The sequence below is a fragment of the Globicephala melas genome, chromosome 2 (assembly GCF_963455315.2).
Source record: "Globicephala melas chromosome 2, mGloMel1.2, whole genome shotgun sequence".
Classification (NCBI taxonomy): domain Eukaryota; kingdom Metazoa; phylum Chordata; class Mammalia; order Artiodactyla; family Delphinidae; genus Globicephala; species Globicephala melas.
The window spans coordinates 25,315,504-25,337,539 of NC_083315.2; the positions used below are offsets into that span (position 1 = coordinate 25,315,504).

Below are 22,036 nucleotides of genomic sequence, written 5' to 3' on the forward strand. Positions count from 1 at the left end.
ATAATATTTACAATTGTTATTAAAAGGGGAAATCAATAGTAACACAATAATAGTAGGGGACTTTAACACTCCACTTTCACCAACAGACAAATCATCCAAAATGAAAATAAATAAGGAAACACAAGCTTTAAATAACACCTTAAACAAGATGGACTTCACTGATATTTATAGGACATTCCATCCAACAACAACAGAATACACTTTCTTCTCAAGTGCTCATGGAACATTCCCCAGGATACATCATATCTTGGGTCACAAATCAAGCCTTGGGAAATTTAAGAAAATTGAAATTGTATCCAGTATCTTTTCGGACCACAACTTTATGAGACTAGATATCAATTACAGGAAAAAAAAACTGTAAAAAATACAAACACATGGAGGTTAAACAACACGCTACTAAATAACCAAGAAATCACTGAAGAAATCAAAGAGGAAATAAAAAATACCTAGAGACAAATGACAATGAAAACACGACCCAAAACCTATGGGATGCAGCAAAAGTTCTAAGAGGGAAGTTTACAGCAATACAATCCTACCTCAAGAAACAAGAAACATCTCAAATAAACAACCTAACCTTACACCTAAAGCAATTAGAGAAAGCAGAACAAAAAAACCCCCAAAGTTAGCAGATGGAAAGAAATCATAAAGATCAGATCAGAAATAAATGAAAAAGAAATGAAGGAAACAATAGCAAAGATCAATCAAACTAAAAGCTGGTTCTTTGAGAAGATAAACAAAATTGATAAACCATTAGCCAGACTCATCAAGAAAAACAGGGAGAAGACTCAAATCAACAGAATTAGAAATGAAAAAAGGAGAAGTAACAACTGACACTGCAGAAATACAAAGGATCATAAGAGACTACTGCAAGCAACTATATGCCAATAAAATGGACAACCTGGAAGAAATGGACAAGTTCTCAGAAAAGCACAACCTTCCGAGACTGAGTCAGGAAGAAACAGAAAATATAAACAGACCAATCACAAGCAGTGAAATTGAAACTGTGATTAAAATTCTTCCAACAAACAAAAGGCCAGGACCAGATGGCTTCACAGGCAAATTCTATCAAACATTTAGAGAAGAGCTAACACCTATCCTTCTCAAACTCTTCCAAAATATAGCAGAGGGAGGAACACTGCCAACCTCATTCTACGAGGCCACCATCATCCTGATACCAAAACCAGACAAAGATGTCAGAAAGAAAGAAAACTACAGGCCAATAACACTAATGAACATAGATGCAAAAATCCTCAACAGAATACTAGCAAACAGAATCCAAGAACACATTAAAAGGATCATACACCATGATCAAGTGGGGTTTATCCCAGGAATGCAAGGATTCTTCAATATACGCAAATCAATCAATGTGATACACCATATTAACAAACTGGAGGATAAAAACCACATGATAATCTCAATGGATGCAGAAAAAGCTTTTGAGAAAATTCAGCACCCATTTACGATATAAACTCTCCAGAAAGTAGGTAGAAAGGGAACCTCCCAAGAACTGAATCACAGAGCTACTCTACACCTTTCACAAAAGACCCTTTTAAGAATTACTTAAGGGAAAACAGAAGTAAGAGGGCGAGAGAGAGAGTGCACATGCACGTGTGCATGTGTGTATGAAAGAGAGGGTGGAAAAGAACTGGAACAAAGCTCAGGACATGCAGTGTACCATGATATCTGAACAGACCTTTGTGCTCCACGTAATTCTGTTTTCTAAAAGCAGCTTCTGGTAGTCTGTTTTTCAAAGACGACACTTTCATTACATACTTAAAATCTAGTTCATGTGGTCTAAAAAACAAAATAACAATATCATGTAATGTAATAAACACTGAAACTACAGCTTCATAAGTTTTGGTTTTCTAATATAAAGCAAACAAAAATATTATAACCACAAAAAATTCTTAAATCTATAAACGCCAGATCAAATAATGTACATATTCATAAATATTATAGATTTTTGAGTATGTGACCTCATAAACCATGGTCTGCAAATGTGTTCACATTTTATGAATGCATGCCATTTCTGTTATAACCAAAATATCCAGACATGTGGAAGAATTATGCATATTGGAATGAGAATCTTCTAGAAATTACACTACGTAAGAACTTTTGATAATATGGGACTGCCGACCATGCAGTGCCACAGGATGAACCGCAGCCAGACTTGCATCATTTCCCCTGACTACCTTTTCCTTCTTTAAAACTCATTTTTAAATACTTGTAGACTTACAGATGCCTCCTTTCCCCCCAAATACTTCTTAATGTGTACCCTTAAGAAAAATATTTCTTTATATAACCACAAAACAATTAGCAAAAATCAAGAAATTAACAATGATACAGGACAATCTTTTAACCACAGACCTCATTCAAATGTTGCCAACTGTCTCACTAAGGTCCCTTGTAACAAAAGAAGGTACTTTTTTCTGGTTCAGGATCCAATCCAGGATGCTACATTGCATTTACGTATGTCTCTTTAGTTTCCTTCAGTCTGCAACAATCTCTTAGTCTTTATCTTCAGTGACCTTGATATTTTTGAATAATATAGACCATTTATTTTGCAGAATGTCCCTCAATCTGGGCATGTCTAACATTTCTTCCTGATTAGATTGGCAGGAGCACCACAGACTGATATCATGTTATTCTCTGTGCATCATATCAGGAAGCACATGATGTTTATTCCTCTCCTGGTGACATTAACTTAACCACTTAGTGAAGATGGTATCTGTAGCTTCTTCCATTGTAAAGTCTTTATTTTTTCCTTTGCGAGATATGTAAATACCATCAAACTTTCACCTACTATATCAAGCCTCCATTGATTATTATGATGTTGCCAAAATGTGATTTCCAAATTCCATCACTCTTTCTATACCTATTAGTTGCACTCTATAGTGAGAAAGAACTTTCCCTTCTCTCCCATTTATTTATTCACAGAATCCTTAATTTATTCTATGGGCTAAAAATTCCCTCCCTCTTCTTAAAAAAGGCCAGTAGAAAGTAAATGATTTCTAATAGCACACCAGTTTTCATTTTATTTTTCAATTAAAGCATGTCTAACTTTCAACAGTTTTGGGTGCAAACTAAGAATAGATTAAACAAAAAGATATCACAAGATGCCCTTCACAGTTCTCTCTGCAGAAGCAAATACTGTAATTCATCATAATGTAAATACATGTAAAAGCTACTCTAATACTAGTCTAGGAAAATCATGTGAAAATTGAAAAACTAGATACTGCAAACCTTATAAAGATTCTAATAGAATTCAGTGGCTAGAATCTGTTGCAACTGTTATCTAGGCAAGTCCAATTTGTTTCTTGGGGAAAGTCAAACTTCTAGCATCTTAGCCTGAGCGATCATTCTCCCATAAATGGATTAAGATACTAAAATATAAAAAGTGATTTGTCAAAGATTATAAAACTAACTTATTTCAAGGCAACGGTCAGATTTATATCTGAATTTAGGTCTCCTGTGTCATGGCCCTGTGCTCTATACATCTCCCCAAGAGTAATCTAAAACCAAGTACAGTTGCTGTATTTCACACCAGTGCCAACAAGCAAGACCTAAAAATGAGAATCAAAAAATTATACAAGCATCAGTAAAGGCACTTATTCAATACTTACAGTTGTTTTGGAACCAATGTACCGTAAGAGGACCAAAGAGTTATATCACACATCAGACAGCCTTGAATAATTAATTTCCCTTTCCATGGATAGATGAGAACTGTAAGAAATGAGGGTAAGAAAGAAACTGATTATTTTATTTATGAACAAAACATTTACTTAAAGAAACAGCTAAAAGAACCAATTAAATAATTTCTTACCATCTTCTTTGAGTTCAAGTCTAGGGGGAAAAAAAAGAAACATATTTTATAAGAGCAAAGGAAAGAAATCCAGTAAAACAAAGTATGTACATAATTACTTACATGCTTTTATGATTATGAGCTGGTGCTGCCATTTTTTTAGGTTCCCTGTACTGAAAAGCTACAATCACATAAGGACAGATCTGTCTGGGTCGCTCAATAACAGTGCTGCCTGAAAGTTCATAGAGGTAATACTGAAAGAAGCAAAATAAGTATTATCAGGGTAATACTACAGAATTCCACGTGCATCAAGTTTATTTCAACCCTACCCAACCCCAAAATTTAACTCATTAGATTTAGAAATGATTTATTCCCAGGTGACTATACCTGATTCAGTTCAAAGGTGCGAAAATGACTTGTCTTGTGAGAAACCTTGTTAGTATTTACAGCCACGTGGCAATCATAGCCAGAAGATGGGCTGGTATAGTTAGTTGTATAATTCTCAGACACAAACTTCACTCTTCCCTAGAATGAAAATATTAAGACTAATCAAATGTTTTCAAATAGCAATAATCTTACTCTAGGATTTATTTAAAAGTAGCCTAATAAAGAACATATACACGTTTGCTGTCAAGGTCCCGCCTCTTCATCAACAGGACCACCAAAGGCAATACTAAGAAGACAAATGATATAAATGGTACTTCAGTGAGCAATCAAAACCTGTATCCTCTCCCCATTAAACAGCTTATGATGTTGGGCAGGGCTGGCTTCTAAGCAGTAAAGTAAGGAAGACTGAGAGCACATAGGCAAAAACTAAACAGCAGTATCCACCAGACAGGGTGGGATATGGGGGCACGAAACCAATGGCGAGGCACAATCTGACATAAACAAAAAATGTTTGTTACCTGAGCTGACAGGCACGTTGTCTGCGGCAGAACTACAGCACTTATCACAGAGCAGGAGAGGGAAGAGTAAGGGAGGGAAGCAGTGACTATGAGCCAATGCAATGCTACTTTCCCTCCAGTTCTTGGGGACAAGTTTTGGAATATGAAGAGTTCACACTCTTAAAAAAATCAGTAGTGTTAGGTTTATAACCAAAGAACTTAAGATAGTAGGAAAGCTAAAACAAAAGCAAAAACAAAACAAGACCACAGAATATGTCCTCAAAAAGCCCCCCAACCTCTAAAATTAGAGTTTTCCTACTATTTGAGTGAAAATTCTAATTGCGTGATTCATTTATACTGGACTATTTAAGGGCATTTAAACATTTCTGAGATCATCAGTTGCAGGTGCCCCATGAAACTGTGAACAAGGTCTCGATGTTTTAGGGGTTAAAAAAATATATAAAGGTTTCTCATTTTGACAATTTAAATCAATGAACGTTGCTTTCTAAATTCATCTCTTATAACTGAAATCACACTGCTTTATAAGCAGCTACTTGTTTTCTGTTATTTACTATTTAAAAAGTGGCATTGTGGGACAGGGTGAGAGGAAAGCTTTTCACTGAATACCTGTTGTATTATTTTGAAGCTTTTTTTTAAAAAACATATTCATAGATCATCTATAAAATGAATTTAAAAAAAGCTTTGTCCGTAAAGGAAAGCAAAAAGCAGTTATTTTTTCTGACTTTAGATAGCTGTCTTTGGCAAGGACTATGTGTAGCAAATGATCTGCAAAGAACATTATCACAGACTGATAATCTTTCATTTTTAAAAGAAAAATTACATAGAAGCACATTTAGTCTTTACCTTAATTAGATTAAAAATTACAACATAACCAGACTTCCCATGATACCAAGGTCTTGCATGAAGATAGTCTGAGTATTTGGAAATGTATACACCTATAAAAGTATAAAAATAGATTAATTTACACTTTAAAAAGATTATTTACACATGGGTTACCTTTAACTGAACAAGACAACACAAAAGACAAATAAATGCTAACATTAAAAAACTATTTTGAAACTGCTTACCTTTTAAAAACTATTTGAGATATTCTAAAGGTATGGAAACATTAGAGCTGAGATACAATACATCTGTTCGACAACCAATTTTGTATTTGGGTATGGTAAGTGAAAAGGGATAAGAGTATCACATTTTTGGAAAAGTCTTCGTGAGTCTTTTTTTTCTCCATGCAATCATTCAGTGAAAAGGCCTATAGTAATCTGATTCTCAAGTTATTTTTTGCAAAACATCTCAGTAAGTACTCATATTTAAGAATGTGTGCTGAGGTCTACTACACTGCAGCTGTGTGCCAGGCAGCAGTGCCACAAAGGGAAATACAACGAGGTCCTGCCTTCAAGCAGCTTATTCTGCTGGGCTGTGAATTCCAGGGAGGCGGGGGTTATATTTGTTTTGTTCACCACTGTAGCCACATCACAGTCCACTGCAGCTTAATAGAGAAGTGAGTCTCAAGAGGGGAGAGACTCCTTTAAGTTACGACAGGAGAAGAGGATCCCCACACGGCAGCAGCAGTGAGAATAAGGAGGAAAGGACACATTTCAGAGATATTCCTGAAGTATCTCTTTTGAAATATAAAAGACAATGGTGAGGACATGGATATAGCAGACAGAGCAATAAACTTGTGGCCAGAAGATTGGGTTCCAGTTCCAGGTTTTTCACTTACTGCTAATAATAACCATGTGACTGAGGAGTATGTCACTTAAGCGGGCAGGGTGGGCATGAGTATAGATACATAAATCACAGGGTTCTCAGGAAGATTTAAAAAGATCCATAAACTTTTAAAACTATAATACACTACAGTAATATAAAGGATTACTTTCATATACAGAACTATCCATTTCTATTTGAGCCCAAAACTATAGAACACGCACAGGCAGTAGTGCTATTTTATTATTACCCCCAGTACACGTGATGAAGAAGATTGTGTATTTATAGGAGCAATCCAGCCTCTATCTACTCCACCACCCTACTGAAGCCAGCCTCTCAAACATCAACAATAAACTCATGCGATTGCAGTAAAGCACAAAAATGGCCTTAATTTTTAGAGATGTAAGCTGAGGTGTTTGCTTGTAATTCACTTTCACAATTTTCAGAAAAAAAAATTTTTTTAAACAAATGAAGAGAATAATGCAAAACATTATCTGTTAAATGTAGGTGATAGGTATATTATACTATGCTCTCTACTTTTTCTATGTTAGCATTTTTCATAATGAAAAGAAGCGGGGGTTAAAAAGAGTAGGGGAGAAGGAAAAATAGGTTTTAGGTAAACTGTTATTGGGGTTATGAACTTATCCCCTTTCATGTCCTTTAGAAGAGCTGAATATAAGTTTAAAAAAACATTTGTTTTACACAGAGTTACCATATGAGCCAGCAATTCCACTCCTAGGTATAAACCCAACAGAAATGAAAAAACATGCCCACATAAAGACCTGTACAAGAATGTACATAGTAGCATTTTTTATAATAGCCAAAAAGTAGAAACAATCAAATGTCCATCAAGTGCTGAATGGATAAAGAAAATGTGGTACAGTGGAATATTATTCAGTCAAAAAAGGAATGAAGTACATGCTACAACACGGATGAATCACAAAAACACTAAGCTAAGTAAAAAAGTTAGTCACAAAAGGTCATATACGATTCCATCTACATGGAATGTCTGGAATAGGCCAATCCATAGGGGCAAAAAGTAGAGTACTGGTTGCTTAGGCTGGTGGGAGTGGGGAGTGACTGATGAAAATGGTCTAAAATTGATTGTGCTGATGGCTGCATATTCATTTTAGTGAATATGCTAAAAAAAATTGTATACTTTCAACAGGTGAAATGAATGGTATGTGAATGTTATCTCAATAAAGTTGTTATTTAAAAGAAATGGTCAGCAGGAATGTAGCCATGAAGCCCAGTAATCCTTCTCAGTGCTAATCTCCAACTTCTGTAGCATCTGACACTGCTAACACCCCTCCTTACAGCCTTCTGTTCTCTGTGAAACTCCACCTCCTGATTCTTCATCCCCTGGACTGCTCTCAACTCCCTCTTCCTAGTCTTGCCCCATGGCCCCATCCCTTGCTCCCATAACCACCTGAAAGTTCTGCTCTTGCCATCTTTGCTGCCCCATGTAACAATGTTTTTGGCTTCAACTAACACCCACCCGCTGCCACCTTGAACCCCAACCTCCAGTTCTAATCCCTTTTCCAACTATTTTTACCACCAGCAGGACAGCTTTCAGAAACACTTATGACCACCTCATTATTTCTCAAATTTAGCTCACTGAAGTAGTAGTGTTCATTTAGGTGTAAGCTCCAAGCTAAGCACTTGACACAGTCTCATGTAATCCTCACAGCAAATCTAGATGATAGTTTTATCTATTTTACAGATGAGGAAAGTGAAGCTTAAAGAAATTAGTGCTAATCCGCATTCTTGACAATAAGATTACCTTTCTCGTTTAACTCAACAGCTTCGCTACAATTTCCTCTCCTCCGTGTCTCTCCTCTACTGACAATATCAATGCAGTGTAAGTTACCTTATATCTGATTCTTTCCTGTTACTCCTCACATTCCACAGTTGCCAAGGTGCGTCAGTTCCATCTATTATGTGTTCCTAACTGCCATTATGATAATTCCGAAGAAATCCTCATTAGCCCCAGATGACTGCACTAAACTCTTGGCACTGAAAGATACCTTCAGTACCTTTTCTAGTCCAACCATCCTTTTAAAAAAGATAACTCCTATTAGAAAACCTTAAGTCTTAGATTCAAAGCTCATTTATATGTTTAAAGGTCTGCTTCCAAAGATTACTATTTATCATCAATGAAACTAGCATTTAACATAGGTATCTTATGTAACTAACTAAACCCCACTTCACCTTGTAAAAGAGATTCCTTTTCCTTACAGACGTACCTTTCCCTGGGTCACCCAGAGTGGTGATAGCACTGCTGCCAACACAGAGTCCACGCTGACATACCAACTTTGCCTTAAACAAAAGATCGTACTTTGCTTATCATATCGTTCTTGGGAGGGTCAATGAAATAACTCTATAATCTATATACAAACTTTCAATACAGAATCTGTACATTGTATGCATTCATGGCACAAAGTAAGCTTATGTAAGGCAATTGTGTTTTAGTTAATATTAACAGTTCAAACTTTTTCGTGAAATTTTATTATTCCTGTTAACAAAAATGTCACCAGCAAAACCAAATTAAACAAGCTCACAGATAAGTCCTCTCTTGAAGATTTCTTTTTCAATTACAGCTTGGGAATCAGTAAATTTGAAAATGTCTTATCCGCAAATGCTTTTTTTTTTTTTTTGGGTATGAATCCATAACATATCTTATTTGGAAGTTAAATAAACGCTCTAGTATTACTATATAATCCATAAGTTATATGGTAATGTTAATTATTCTTTAGCAAATCTATCCCTGTTCTTTAAAAATCATGACCTCAACTGAAATACTACCTTTGAATTACTTTAAGTTGGATTATAGATCTCTAGCATTGCTGAACTGTATCTCGAAGCCACACACATCTCTGGAGACATACCTGCACACAGCAGTTTCCTTCTCCACAATTTAGGTACAACCAATAATATGGATGTTCAATTTTCAAAATAAGGCATGAAACAATTCCAAGTAACTAGAATGCTGAACGTGTTCATCTTGTCCCCAAAATCATGTAATTTAAACTTGAAAAACCTCCACAAGAAATAGAAAATATCTATCTAAACAATGATCGAGAATAGAAAATATCCATTCACTCCATTAAAAGTCATTATTAATACTTAAGAAATCTGTATTAATCAAAATCTCACCACGAGCTTACAAATGTATTCAAGATAAAACTAAAGAAAACCTATGGAAAGTTGTAGAAATCCAATCTCTTTCATGACAAGCTTTCACTGTCATTTACATTGCCACCAAACTAACAAAAAAGACTGATGAACTGGTAATCTTACAAACTTTATAGACCTAAAATACCAATATTTAACTTTAATGATATAATTAATTTTGTACATTAACATCACAAAATTACTTTTCTAAGATCGAATTCCCTTACCTGATTTTCAGTTTCAAACAGAAGAAATCCGTAAGTTTCTTGAAGTTCTTCGTGAGTATAGTTACTTGCTTTTTTTTCTTGGTAAAAAGTTTTGTACTGTATAAGGAGAGAATAATCAAATGTTATAAACATGTTATTTTGCCTTGAAAATTAATTTTTAAAAATGCATCATCTGAATTCCTCCTGCTAAAAGACTAATGAAATTTATTATTTTTCTATTCCGTAGAATATATTATAATTACCTTTCAAGTGACTATTTCCAAGGATCTTTTATTTCAGCTGAAATGTGATAGCTAAAAAGAACTAGGCTTATATATCAAAAATAATGGGTCTATTTCTTTAAAACTAAAATAAAACGAACACACAGACACAGTGTGTACCAAGCACCTCACCTCATTTAAGAAAATGTCATTTTTCACCAAAGTCACTTGACTGTACTGAAAACCATGCTCAGATGCAGAGTCCAAGTAAGAAGTATGGAGAATTGAAACTGCCCTCTGGAAGAGAGAGTCTGAACTCAAGGACACTGTCTCAAAAACTGTAAAACACAAACAAAAATAATGCAACTGTTTAAGATAACCAAAGGATGGGGAAAAGTGGCACACTAAATATCACTGAATACTGATAGAGGAAATATATCATCTATGATAATAGGAAATAATCATCTATTTCCTTCCTGTATAATTAAGACATTTACAATGTGTTTTGGCTACCATATCTGGACTATCTTAAAAGATCTCACATGTGAAAATAACCTAAATGGATTATAACTGAGGGTGAATTACTTTTAATGCAAGAATAAATCCCTTTTGGTTTAAAGCTGGGTGCTGTAACCATACTGGGTAAAAGCAGATGCAATTGTAGTGTCAAGTTGGTGGTCAGCAACTGCTTAGACCAATGCTTCTCATTCTTAAATTTTTTTAAACCTAAGCCACATTTTGATAAACTTACCCTTCCTGTCTTCTCACCAAATCCCCAAGGAAGTCTGTTAGGTTCCTTGGAAGGAGCCTACTACTGCACACTCAGCAAACACATTAGAAATCATATTTCTTTGGGGCTTCCTCACCAGCCTGTACATGTCTATTAAAATTTACTTCTTATGGGCTGTATTATAAAATCATCATTTTACAAAAATAAAACTTTATTACTTTTTTTGAAAGTGCTTTTTTCAAACCATACCCATGTGTTATCCCAAAGATGTTGGTATACCCCTCCCATGAGAGGCATGTTTCCTAATTGAGAACTACTGACTCAATCCAGTAATTCTCTTGATTGAGCCCTTGTGTCTTTTGATTTTACCAGTCCTCACTTAGCAAGAACTGAGCCTAATGAGTTCTCATAACATTTAACTATTTGATTCGTTTACTCCTTTCTATTTATATCCTCTCTATTCTCTTTAACAAGGTTGGGGGGAGGATACACACTGATTATTTGTAAATAATAGAATAATTTATGTAAGACTGGAAGTTTGGGCCTTACAGTATAAATAAGTACATTAATATGGCTTCCTACTTATACCAGGACTCTGCCAATTACACTAAAGTTCAAAAGTTAAAGAAAACATAAGCTTTTTAATTAAAATTAATTTATGAACAACAGATTAAAAAACCCTAGACTATTACAGAAATCAAAACAAACATTTCAGTAAAATTAATTTGGACTAAACTGTCCTAATGCTTCAATTCCCAAGGTAATTTAAAAATGATTTTGATAACAATACTTCATAGTATCAAAAATAAAAGATTATAAATAGCAAGGAAAGAAAGAAAAGAGGATGAAACACTTAGTATTCTGAAGTTGGCACATCTGATCTATATCGATTGTATCTTACTTTTATTTTTCCTCAGTTTCACCTTCTCTCTTTCAATATCAGTATACCAGTGCTGTGAAAAATATGGATATTCTAAAGAGATTCAAATAGCAAAACACCAGTGATAACAATTAAAAAATTAATGGCTTTCTTTAGCTACTTCCTCAAAACAAACTGGGAAGCCTATGCACTTGCAAACTCCTTTTACAAATAATCTGTAGAGCTAGCTCAAATGCAAATCAGGATTCCTTTAAAAATTATAATTTTGGAAACCTAGTATTTAATTTTTTTAAAAGGCAATATAATATTTAAAGAATCTAATTATACTATGAGGCTCAATATTTGTGAAAGATGTTGCTTACAAGTGAAAGAAATAAAAGTTGTCATAGCTTTGGAAATGACCAATCTACGATTATCAACTTCCCTAAATTCTGCAAGATGTTAATAGATTTTAAGTTTCAGAAGTACTGAATACTACATATATCCCCAATTTTGAGCGTCAACGCACAATAATAAACTGAAAACTGTGAGAAATAATGCAATTTAAAAAACCCTATCTAATACAATGTGGGGAGTACTGCTCCCAATAAAGCTAGGACTAATGGTAATGATTTAAAATAAACAAGGAGGAACAAGTAAGAAATGACTTATTTTGTACTTTTATACTGTAACTTCTAAAACTATTTATTTATGGTTAAAAATGCTTCCTTTTTATGTCAGCACTCTCCAAATAGCCATATGTTAGAAAAGTAATAATTTTACAGTTGGCAGAAGGAAAAGCATATCAAAAGAGAAGTTAGTGGAAAACCACAATAAACCCTGAATCTTTCATGACTTCATAATAAATGACCTCAATTATACTCTCAAGAAAGCACAAGTTTCCTGCTCTATAATTAAGGAGATAATGAGAATGTTATTGATAAATCATTTGACATCGTCTCTTTCCATACAATGCGCTTTCATTTAACCACCTAAAACAAATGTACAAAACGAGGAGCATTAAATAAATGGATAGTTTCATTTTTTGCTGAGCAATGCACATGCTCTAGTTAAACATTCAAGATGATCAGAATATTAAGAGAAAGAAGAGGGGGCTATTCCACAAAGAAATCTAAAGCAACATCTAAGAAGGTAACTTGAAAAGTACCTGTCTGTAAAGCATAAAGAGTATCCCTTACGGTTTAAGTGACCAACAGAGAGCACATGGAAAAAACTGAAGTTCAATCAAAATGGCTCTGAAAACTGAGTTAATATTCTTTCCTGTAGCACCTGGCTTTGGGCACGTTTCTCTGCCATTTGTGGATTGGATCTTAAAAGTTAGGTCAAGCTTGGGTTTCCCTGGTGGCACAGTGGTTGAGAGTCCGCCTGCCGATGCAGGGGACATGGGTTCGTGCCCCGGTCCGGGAAGATCCCACATGCCGCGGAGCGGCTGGGCCCGTGAGCCATGGCCGCTGAGCCTGCGCGTCCGGAGCCTGTGCTCCGCAACGGGAGAGGCCACAACAGCGAGAGGCCTGCGTACCGCAAAAAAAAAAAAAAAAAAAAGTTAGGTCAAGCTTGACACAACAAGTTGGATTCTGCTCAAAGCACCCTGCATCAATCTCCCCCATCTCAAAATCCATGACAGGGATACTGAGTGTCTGATTTCGGGACACTTTTTTCTCTCTTTATAACTTCTAATAAGAGAGATAAAAAAATTATAAACCAGTTTCTGATGCTATACCACAGGTATCTATTTTCCATTCTATAAGCATCTGGTCTGAAAGCAAATAATGAGATGAACAAACGTCAACAACTTAGGGGTCACAGTAATCTAACAGAATCTAGCCACTTCTACATCTCCCCCAGACTTACATGACCACAACTCCTGTTTGTGAATTAAGCAATAGCACTTATCAAAGACAGAAAGACTAAGAACCCAACAATATGTGCCATTAAAGGCCCTTATTAGTAGAATGCAACCTACACCTTTTAATACTCTCCATGCCTATATACTTTATCTCCTCTAAGTAGGTCATTTGACAGTTGCTGAAGGAACAGCCCATTCTTTAATCACCTAATCCTAAAATGTACTACCCTTACCTTTAAGATATCAAAGGACTGCCAGTTTAAGATATATACAACTTTTTTAGAACACAATTTGGCAGAAAGTAACAAAAACTTAAATGGGCATGGCATACCAAATAACCATTCCATTTCTGGGAATCTATTCCTCAGAAATATTAGCATAAGTGCAGGGGTTGTATGTACAAGGGTGTTCCATGCACCAACACCTATAACAGCAAAAACACTGGAGACAACCTAAATTGCCATCAATAGGGAAACACCTTGCAATTACTAAATAAAAACAAAGTAAATCTGTATATACTGACGTACAAAGGTATCTATTGTATACTACTGAGTGAATAATATGTATTATATGTCATTTTGGTAAAAAAAACCATAAAAAATTATGTGTTTGGAAGTATACAGAAAAAGATGTAGAAAGATGGGAAATCCAACCGTTAACAGTATATACACCAATGGTGATTGGAGAGTGGACAAAAAGGAGAACTTATACTTTTACCTTATATATATCACTACAATTTAGATTTTTCTTACATAAGCATGTATTACTTCTACTATTTGAAATATCTCAATTTAAAATCAAGTAAAATAAATCATAATTTCAAAGAAATACAAATACAGGAGTGTGACAATTTCTCTTGAACACACACACCTTTTCTGATGCAATTTGCAAACTTAATCACCTATCAATTTTGGACTAATAATTATAAGAAATCTGTAGCTACTGGAAGTTATAATTTTTTAAAAAGTCCTTTCATTTTACACAATCTAAATTGAAATCTAAAAAACTGTACTGTGCAACTTTGGATTCATTAGTAATAGCTTATAGCATTTAGTTTAATACCCACTCTTCTCTGATATGAACCTTGTCTTGGTCTTCTCTAACAGGGAATGTAGCTGGGAGGGTGGTCTTAATTCATTTTCACCAAGTATACCCCCAGAATTCTTGACATAGTCCTGTTCTCTGCTAATGTCATAAATGCTAAAATGAAAAAAGAAAAAATTAAATCATAAAGTGAATAGTTCTATTTCAGGCATATCTACTATATAAATAAATGTTTACTGAGCATCTAGTTTGCATTAGGTACAATTTTGTAATGTTTCCCTTCTTTGTCAAGTCTCCAGAGCTAAAGGCTAAATTTGCTGTATAAGAAGTAGTAACACACATAAATTGAAGTGGTTTTCCCCCAATTATTTAATTTCTAAAGAAAATTTTCTTCACAGAGATAAACAGGAATCAATTTTGCCTCATTGAAAAAAAACTTTCAAAATGCACAGATTATAGAACCACACCCACGTTCTACTGGTTGGAAATAATAAAATCAAATAGAACACAAATAAAACCTCTCCCCACCCCTAAATAAGTAATATTTGATTCACCCTTCATTAAACAAAACTATTAGTGATGACTATTATGTATCTAGTACTATGTTATACCCTGGATTTTATCAAGACAAACGAGAAAAAGTCTCTATAATGAAAGTGTCCGGGTGGCCTGGAGATCTTAGAATGTGCTCACAAAATACTCCTAGAGTGAGTGTGTGACCTTTGGAAAGCAAGGGCTGTATCTCCTGGTGACAGTGGTCTCAAAGAGGAAAGCAGAGCTGGAAGTAAAGACCCTCCCAAACCAGATTACACTTGCAACTTAGAAAAGGAGTAGCAACGAAGGCACCATATTTTTAAAAACAATGCTCAGCTTCAGGAGCAGAGGAGGGAACCCTTAAGCCTGAAAACTGCTCTGTTGCATCCCTACACTGGGCTCAAACACATCTTCAGAGCTAGAATAAGATGAAGGCAGGGAGAGTGCATCTTTTCCTTTGTCCTTGGTGAGAAAGCTTTCCCAGAATTCTCTCTGCAGGCACCCCATTCTCACCTCATTGGCCAGAACTGAGTCACACGTTTATTCCTAAAACAATCACTAACCAAAGAGAGTGGAATTACCATAATGAGCTTAGAGTAACTAATAGTCACACAGCCCCCCACTCTCACCCGCCCAAACTGCTCCTGAAGCATGGGATCACCCCAAAAGCTAGACAAAATTGTGGTTTGGGGGAAGGGAAGAAAAAGGGAGGTGATTACTGGGAAGGCAGTCAACAACATTATCACACTAAGGTCTCAACAAGTTAGTGGTAGGTCTGCACTAGAATCCTGGTCTCCTGAATCCCAATTTAATTCTCCCCTCTTGACATAATGAATGATATAATCAATATTGCTACTTTTTCTAAAGAATCTTAAATATATTCACACAGTTCTACCTCAAATCCTTTTTGAAAAAAGGTGTACTATTATAAACCTATACATGCTATTTTTTGTAAAGTATACTGAATTTCTCAAATAATGAACTGCTTGCAGTTCCTCATGTGTATCGTGTTTCCACCTCTGCATTTGCTATTTCTATTGCCCTGAAAATGTTTACACTAGTGCCCTTTTTTGGCTTATCATTTGAATACTTACTTAGATTTCAGGTATCAGTACCTCTCTGAAACCTTTCATGACATATCCCATCTCAATGACACTGGCTGTTGGTATCACTAGGTACCCACTGTATCATGTTCCAGATTCTCCCACATATTTATAGTACTGATTTCGTTATAGATTTTTCTCCCTACCACTGGATTAGATGAAAAACTTTCTTGACTGGACCTTTATTTTCTAAATACTTTCTCACTCTTTTTGTCTAATTGTTGTGGCTATTCTATTTTTTAGGAGAGTTCTTCAGCTTTATTATCTAATCCTTTCCTGCTTCCTGAATAATTTCTCTCCCTTTTTAAAAAATAGAATCTCTTCTTTTACGTAAGTTGTATTTTCTCTTTTCTTTTTAAAGATACCACAGTTTACAGATACTTCTATTTCTATTCCACCCATATTCCTGCCCTGAGAAGTACTTGGTACCTCTAAATCCTGAGCCTTTTCCAGATTCTGTGGAGGGAACTGGCTTGCTCTTGTTGGCTTACCTCTCTTCAGCCTTCAGCATTCTCTAATCCACTAAATCATTTAGTAATTGACCACCTTCTTTTGTAGTTTCCCAAATACTGATTTCATTTATCTTCTCCTTTCTCACTCTCTTGATCTTTGTGGATTTATATCTTTACTCTTTTACTATAATCTTAGTGGAATTTCCAGAGGAGTGTACAACTGGAGGTGTCACAGACATAACTGAAGTGTCTACTTAATGTAAGTCTTAATTTCTTCAATCAAAAAATGTGCAATATACCACCTACCATGGTAGCTACTATCACCATTATTTTTATTTTAACTTTTATAATTATGAAGACCTCATTTTATTTACTTATGTATTTATCACAGAAGTAATTACATATCAAATCTTCAACAAATATTAATTTTAAAAGAATTAATTTTTAGTGTGTATTAACACAATAACCATTTACTCAAATACATGAAAAGAACAAAGTAGATCTTCAATGATTTCTTTCAGAGTATTTATCATGGTTTATAATTACATAATCATAATTATTTCACTAATGTCTATTTACCTAATAAACCAAGCCTTATGAGGACAGGAATCATGTCTGTTTTGTCTACTTGTGATTACCCAGCATCAGCCCAATGCCTGGCACGCAGTGAATGTTCAGTAAATATGTATTTGATAATTAAATGAAAGAATAATACTTATGCAATTTAATCTGTTCCAAAACTCAGAAAAAGAGCTTCCCAATTTTTTTTATAAAGCAGTCAAATGCTAACACCAAAATCTGACAAAGAAAATACTAAGAAAGGAAACTATAGATCTATCTCATGAATATTGATACTAAAATCCTAAAATATATGTATTGGCAAAGAGAATCCATCAGGACACTAATATAATAACAGAAGTCAATTAAGGTACATTTTAGGAATGTATGAATTGGTTCAATAAATAGGAAATCCATAAATTTAACTAACCACATTAACAGGTCAAAGTTATCATGAGGGGCTGCTGGAACATGGGATGAGGTAGGAGAGCCACATGTCAGACTGTCCAAAGGAAGTTACTATATACTTCTTTCCAAACAGATGACTTAGATAAGTTTTTGTTGCTGCACAGTATTTTTTCATTTATGTAGTATTATTTTGGCCATACTTAATCTACAAAACAAATTGATGCTCCCAAATAAAAGAAAGCTGTTCATTTAATGTAACACAGAAAAAATCCTACCATAAGTTGTTTAGGGGAAAGAAAAGCTGATAACAAAGGAGAAGTATGTATATATATATACACAAAGTCTTAAGAACATATACTATGATTTAAACAATGGTCATCATCTGTATAATGCTTATCAATATCTGATGTTTTTCTTGTTTATTTGATTATGCTCCCACCACTAGATTATTAGCTTCATGAATACAGGAATTCATCCTTTTCCATGCTGTACCCCAGTGCCCAGAACAGTGCCTGGTACACAGTAAGGTTTCAATACACATTCATGTATTGAATGAATCAATCCATATTCCAAATCACTTCACTTCTCTACTTAAACCCTTAGCGGCTTCTCGTTGCCCCCCAGAATACAACACACACTCCCTGCCATGGCCCTGTGAAATCTGACCCCTGCTTGCTTCCTCCACCTCACCTGATCCTCCCTCCTCTGGCTTACTACTACGGTCCAGCTACCCTGGTCTTTCCATTCAAGCTCTTTGCTCTTTTCAGGCCTTTGCACTTGCTGTTATTTCTGACTGAAACGCTCGCTCTCCTGTTTTGCCCTTGGCTTATCTCCCTCTCTTCTTTTAGTGAAATCTCAAGTTATTCCCTCAGATAAACCTCCTCTGATCACCCCACCTAAAGTAGGTATTTTCTTTAAATCACTCATTACAACATACAGCTATTTTGTCAATTTACTTTTGGATGTGTGTGTGTCCATCTTTCCCAGCAGAATGTAAGGTCCATAGAGGCAAATACTCTTTGTCTTGCTCACAAAGCCCTTCAGTACCCAGCAGAGCTCCTAGTACCACAGTACTCAACGCTCTACCAAGTTATCTTTGGGTAGGTCAAGTACAGGTAATTCCTGTTTCATTCTTTTTACAGCTTTATGTATTATCTGAAATTTTACGTAAGCATAAATATAATCTGGGGAAGTAAAGCTATTTTCATTTTGGAAAAAAAGATCTTCCATGGCCCTACGTAGTAGCAAGTTAGTTTTTAAAATGAACACAAAGTAAATGAATGGAAATAACATTTCCCATAAGCCAAAACAGTAAGAGACCCATAAGATAAAGCTTCTCTATTAAAAAATACTACAGAATGAGAAATGTATGATTTTTATAACAATTTTTAAGTTCTTAAAAATTTTTAAACTTTAAATTTTTAAAATTTCTTAAATTAAAAAAAGTCTACCACGTACAAAAGTTTAAATGTTTTCTAATGTCAAGATAATCACCCACAGAAAGAATAAAAACCAAGATACCCTTGCTATTATTTGAAGTGCAAAAGTCCATTTGGAATCACTGCTTTACAATTCAAAAGACTTCCTAAAATACTGTACACACACAGAAGTCTACACACACAGAAGAGTTGTAAAGAGTGATGCCATCTCTCTGGCAGTTCGGCAAGGGTTTCTCCACTCCACCCTCGCAGAATCCCATGAGTCAGGAGGCAAAGGCGCTCCGTAAACCCTTAAGTACATAAAACCGTTTGTTCACCACCTACCTCGGCGGCCCCACCAAAGCTTCACTCCCTAAAGCCCCCTGAAGGTGGGACACCCAGTCCGTCCCTTCTCCCAGTCTCCTCGTCACCCAGTTCTCTGGCAGGCAGCTCAGCGGCCAGGTGGGAGGCCCCAGACGCAGGTGTCTCCAGGAGTCCCTGGCTGGGTGGGGGTTAGAGCGGGTCCCTCCTCCTCACCTCATGGTGTGTGGCGGAGGGGGCTGTCCCTCTGCCCAGCTGGCCCCTCCGGCCCCCTCCCGCCAGCGAAAGCCAGTGTGGCGGGGGCGGCGCGGGTTGTGCCTTTAAAAGTCAACGAGGGCGGGTGGCGAACCGCGAGCCGCGCACACGCGCACAGCCAGGTAGCCTGGCTGTGCGCCGGGTCGGGGAGCCGCAGTCTGGTCCGAGGGCTGGACAAGCAGAGTGTCCTCAGTTCCCTGTTTCTGACGTCTCCCAGTACTCCTAGGTGGACAGTTTTATTGTTATTTTACAACGATCGCTCCAAGCTTCAATTCCCTCGAAGGTCTTGCCTGCAGGTTATTCAGTAACCATTCTGGATTGCAAATCCTAGACCTAAACCGAAATCCACGTCTTTTCACCACAGTGACCCCAAGTTATTCTAACTCACCGCTGCTATAAAGCTTTCCCATTATTGTCTAGTAAATTCGCTGATTATAGTTTCATGGGGCTTTGCTGTGTAATTTACAAAAATAAAAGGTCTACTGAATATGGTTTTGGATACTCCATATATGCCCAGGAGATGCTGATACCAGCACCCAGGGTTGGGATGGGGTGCTTGTCCCTCCCACTAAGCCACACAGCCTTAACAAAACTCATGAAAAATAAAGTTGGAATGTGTGTGTGCGTGTGTGCGTGTGTGGTGTGTGTGTGTGTGGTGTTTGGCCTGATCTAAGGACGTCTTTCCTTTTGGCTTATGTTTTAACCAAGTAATCTAAGACATCCATACGCATTTCCTGGACCGTATCTGCACTTGCTAGCGGAAAACTAATCAGGAGCTCCTAGAGAATCATTGCCGCTATGGTATTGTACAAATAGAAAACATACAGGAAAACCTTAACTCACAAAGGAAATTACTTAAATTCATAAAGAATCACGTAGATTAATTACTATTTAAAATAGCAAAATCACTTTGCATATTTAACATATGCAATGGGAGAGCAACTGCCTTCTTTTTAAAAACTTTAAAAAATTATTTCCATTGCTGGGGGAAAATTGGCTGCGGGTGGTAGTGGTGTGATGAATTGGGAGATTGGGATTGACATGTATACACTAATATGTATAAAATGGACAACTAATAAGAACCTGCTGTATAAAAATATAAAGAAAATTCAAAAGTAAAAAAAAAATTATTTCCATTGCTAAAAATCCCTTCGTACTATGATTTTTTCATTTAACTGTGGCTTACTTTTAGACTTAATATTCAATTTTTGAAGATTGTTTTAACATTTTCAAAATCCATTTCTACTATAAAAAAGATTTCTATATATCAGACAGATGCTTATAATCTTATATCATATTTTGTTTTCTTTCTTGCTATGCTGTGTAAAAAGTCAACAGATTCTTTGGAGAACATACTTTCCATATTCAACATTATGCACTTTTTATTAGAATCACTTCGAAGTTTATATGGTGCCATTTTCAGACATCTGTATAAAGGAACCGGCCTTTGTTCTGGCTCATCAAACCACGTTTACTAATTTGTGCTTCAGCATCAAACTATCAGCCTGCAATGAAATGGCTGCATTAAACACATTACTGTATTTATACACTACAAAGATACTGTTAAGTAGTTTTGTCCTTCTTACAAGAAAATCCTAAGACTAAATTTCTCTCAGGGTCAATTACATTTTAAGACCTGCTTTAGATTATTTTGATTATCACATATAACAAAAGGGAAAGTGACATCTAATCCATACCATAACAATGATTTTTTTTTAATCACCACCACCCCTAGATATATCCCATCACAAATGCCCTGGGCAGAGAATAGGCCTATTTACTAAAGGTGGCTCATAGAGAAGTGGAGGATAACCACAGGGTGAAGCAGGTGCTTCAACTGGTCAAAACAGGCCTCAGGAGTTGGGGTCTTGAATATTTAATGAGGGAGCAGGTGTACCCAAAAGTTCTAAACAGGGTCTATTTCACCGTACCAAGGAGGGCAGAGTCTTTAACATAGAATATTACCAAGGGATTTAGTTATCCAATTAAGTGTTACTAAATTCTTAAGAAAAAACAGAAAGTATGCCCCAGACACTTCTTAGAAAATTCATAAATAAAAAGAGGCCAAATTTAAAAACAAAAGGCCAATTGAGTTAAACAATAAAAACCAAAAGCTAGTTCTTTTTTTTAAAAAAAAGATTTTTTTTAATGTGGACCATTTCTTTAAAAAAAACTTTACGGAATTTGTTACAATATTGCTTCTGTTTTATGGTTTTTGTCCCCCCACCCCCGCCAGCCATGAGGCATGTGGGATCTTAGCTCCCCCACCAGGGATTGAACCCACACCCCCTGCATTGGAAGGTGAAGCCCTAACCACTGGACCACCAGGGAAGTCCCCAAACTGGTTCTTTTGGAATAAGTAACCTTTAGCAAATATAATCAATAAAGAGAAAAAATTAAATATCAACAAAAGAAGGCTAACCACAAATACAGGGAAAAATTTCGAAAATAATAAATTATCACACACTATACCAA

General features: G+C 35.9%; 1 protein-coding gene across 4 annotated transcripts in view; it reads right to left on the minus strand.

The window, feature by feature from the left end:
• Positions 1-22,036, minus strand: part of TASOR2 (transcription activation suppressor family member 2) — a 65,673-nt gene that overhangs the window by 34,619 nt on the left and 9,018 nt on the right. The window contains exons 3-12 of one of the 4 annotated variants that reach the window (XM_030836877.2): positions 14,535-14,668; positions 10,205-10,350; positions 9,813-9,908; positions 8,658-8,730; positions 5,551-5,642; positions 4,190-4,327; positions 3,926-4,056; positions 3,824-3,843; positions 3,624-3,723; positions 1,694-1,794 (exon numbers count right to left, since the gene is read on the minus strand). In XM_030836877.2, the coding sequence (XP_030692737.1) occupies positions 1,694-1,794; positions 3,624-3,723; positions 3,824-3,843; positions 3,926-4,056; positions 4,190-4,327; positions 5,551-5,642; positions 8,658-8,730; positions 9,813-9,908; positions 10,205-10,350; positions 14,535-14,668 (1,031 nt within the window). Of the gene's footprint in view, positions 1-1,693; positions 1,795-3,623; positions 3,724-3,823; positions 3,844-3,925; positions 4,057-4,189; positions 4,328-5,550; positions 5,643-8,657; positions 8,731-9,812; positions 9,909-10,204; positions 10,351-14,534; positions 14,669-22,036 lie in introns of those variants that run through there. The other 3 variants (XM_030836878.2, XM_060293386.1, XM_060293396.1) reach the window with 3 other exon arrangements.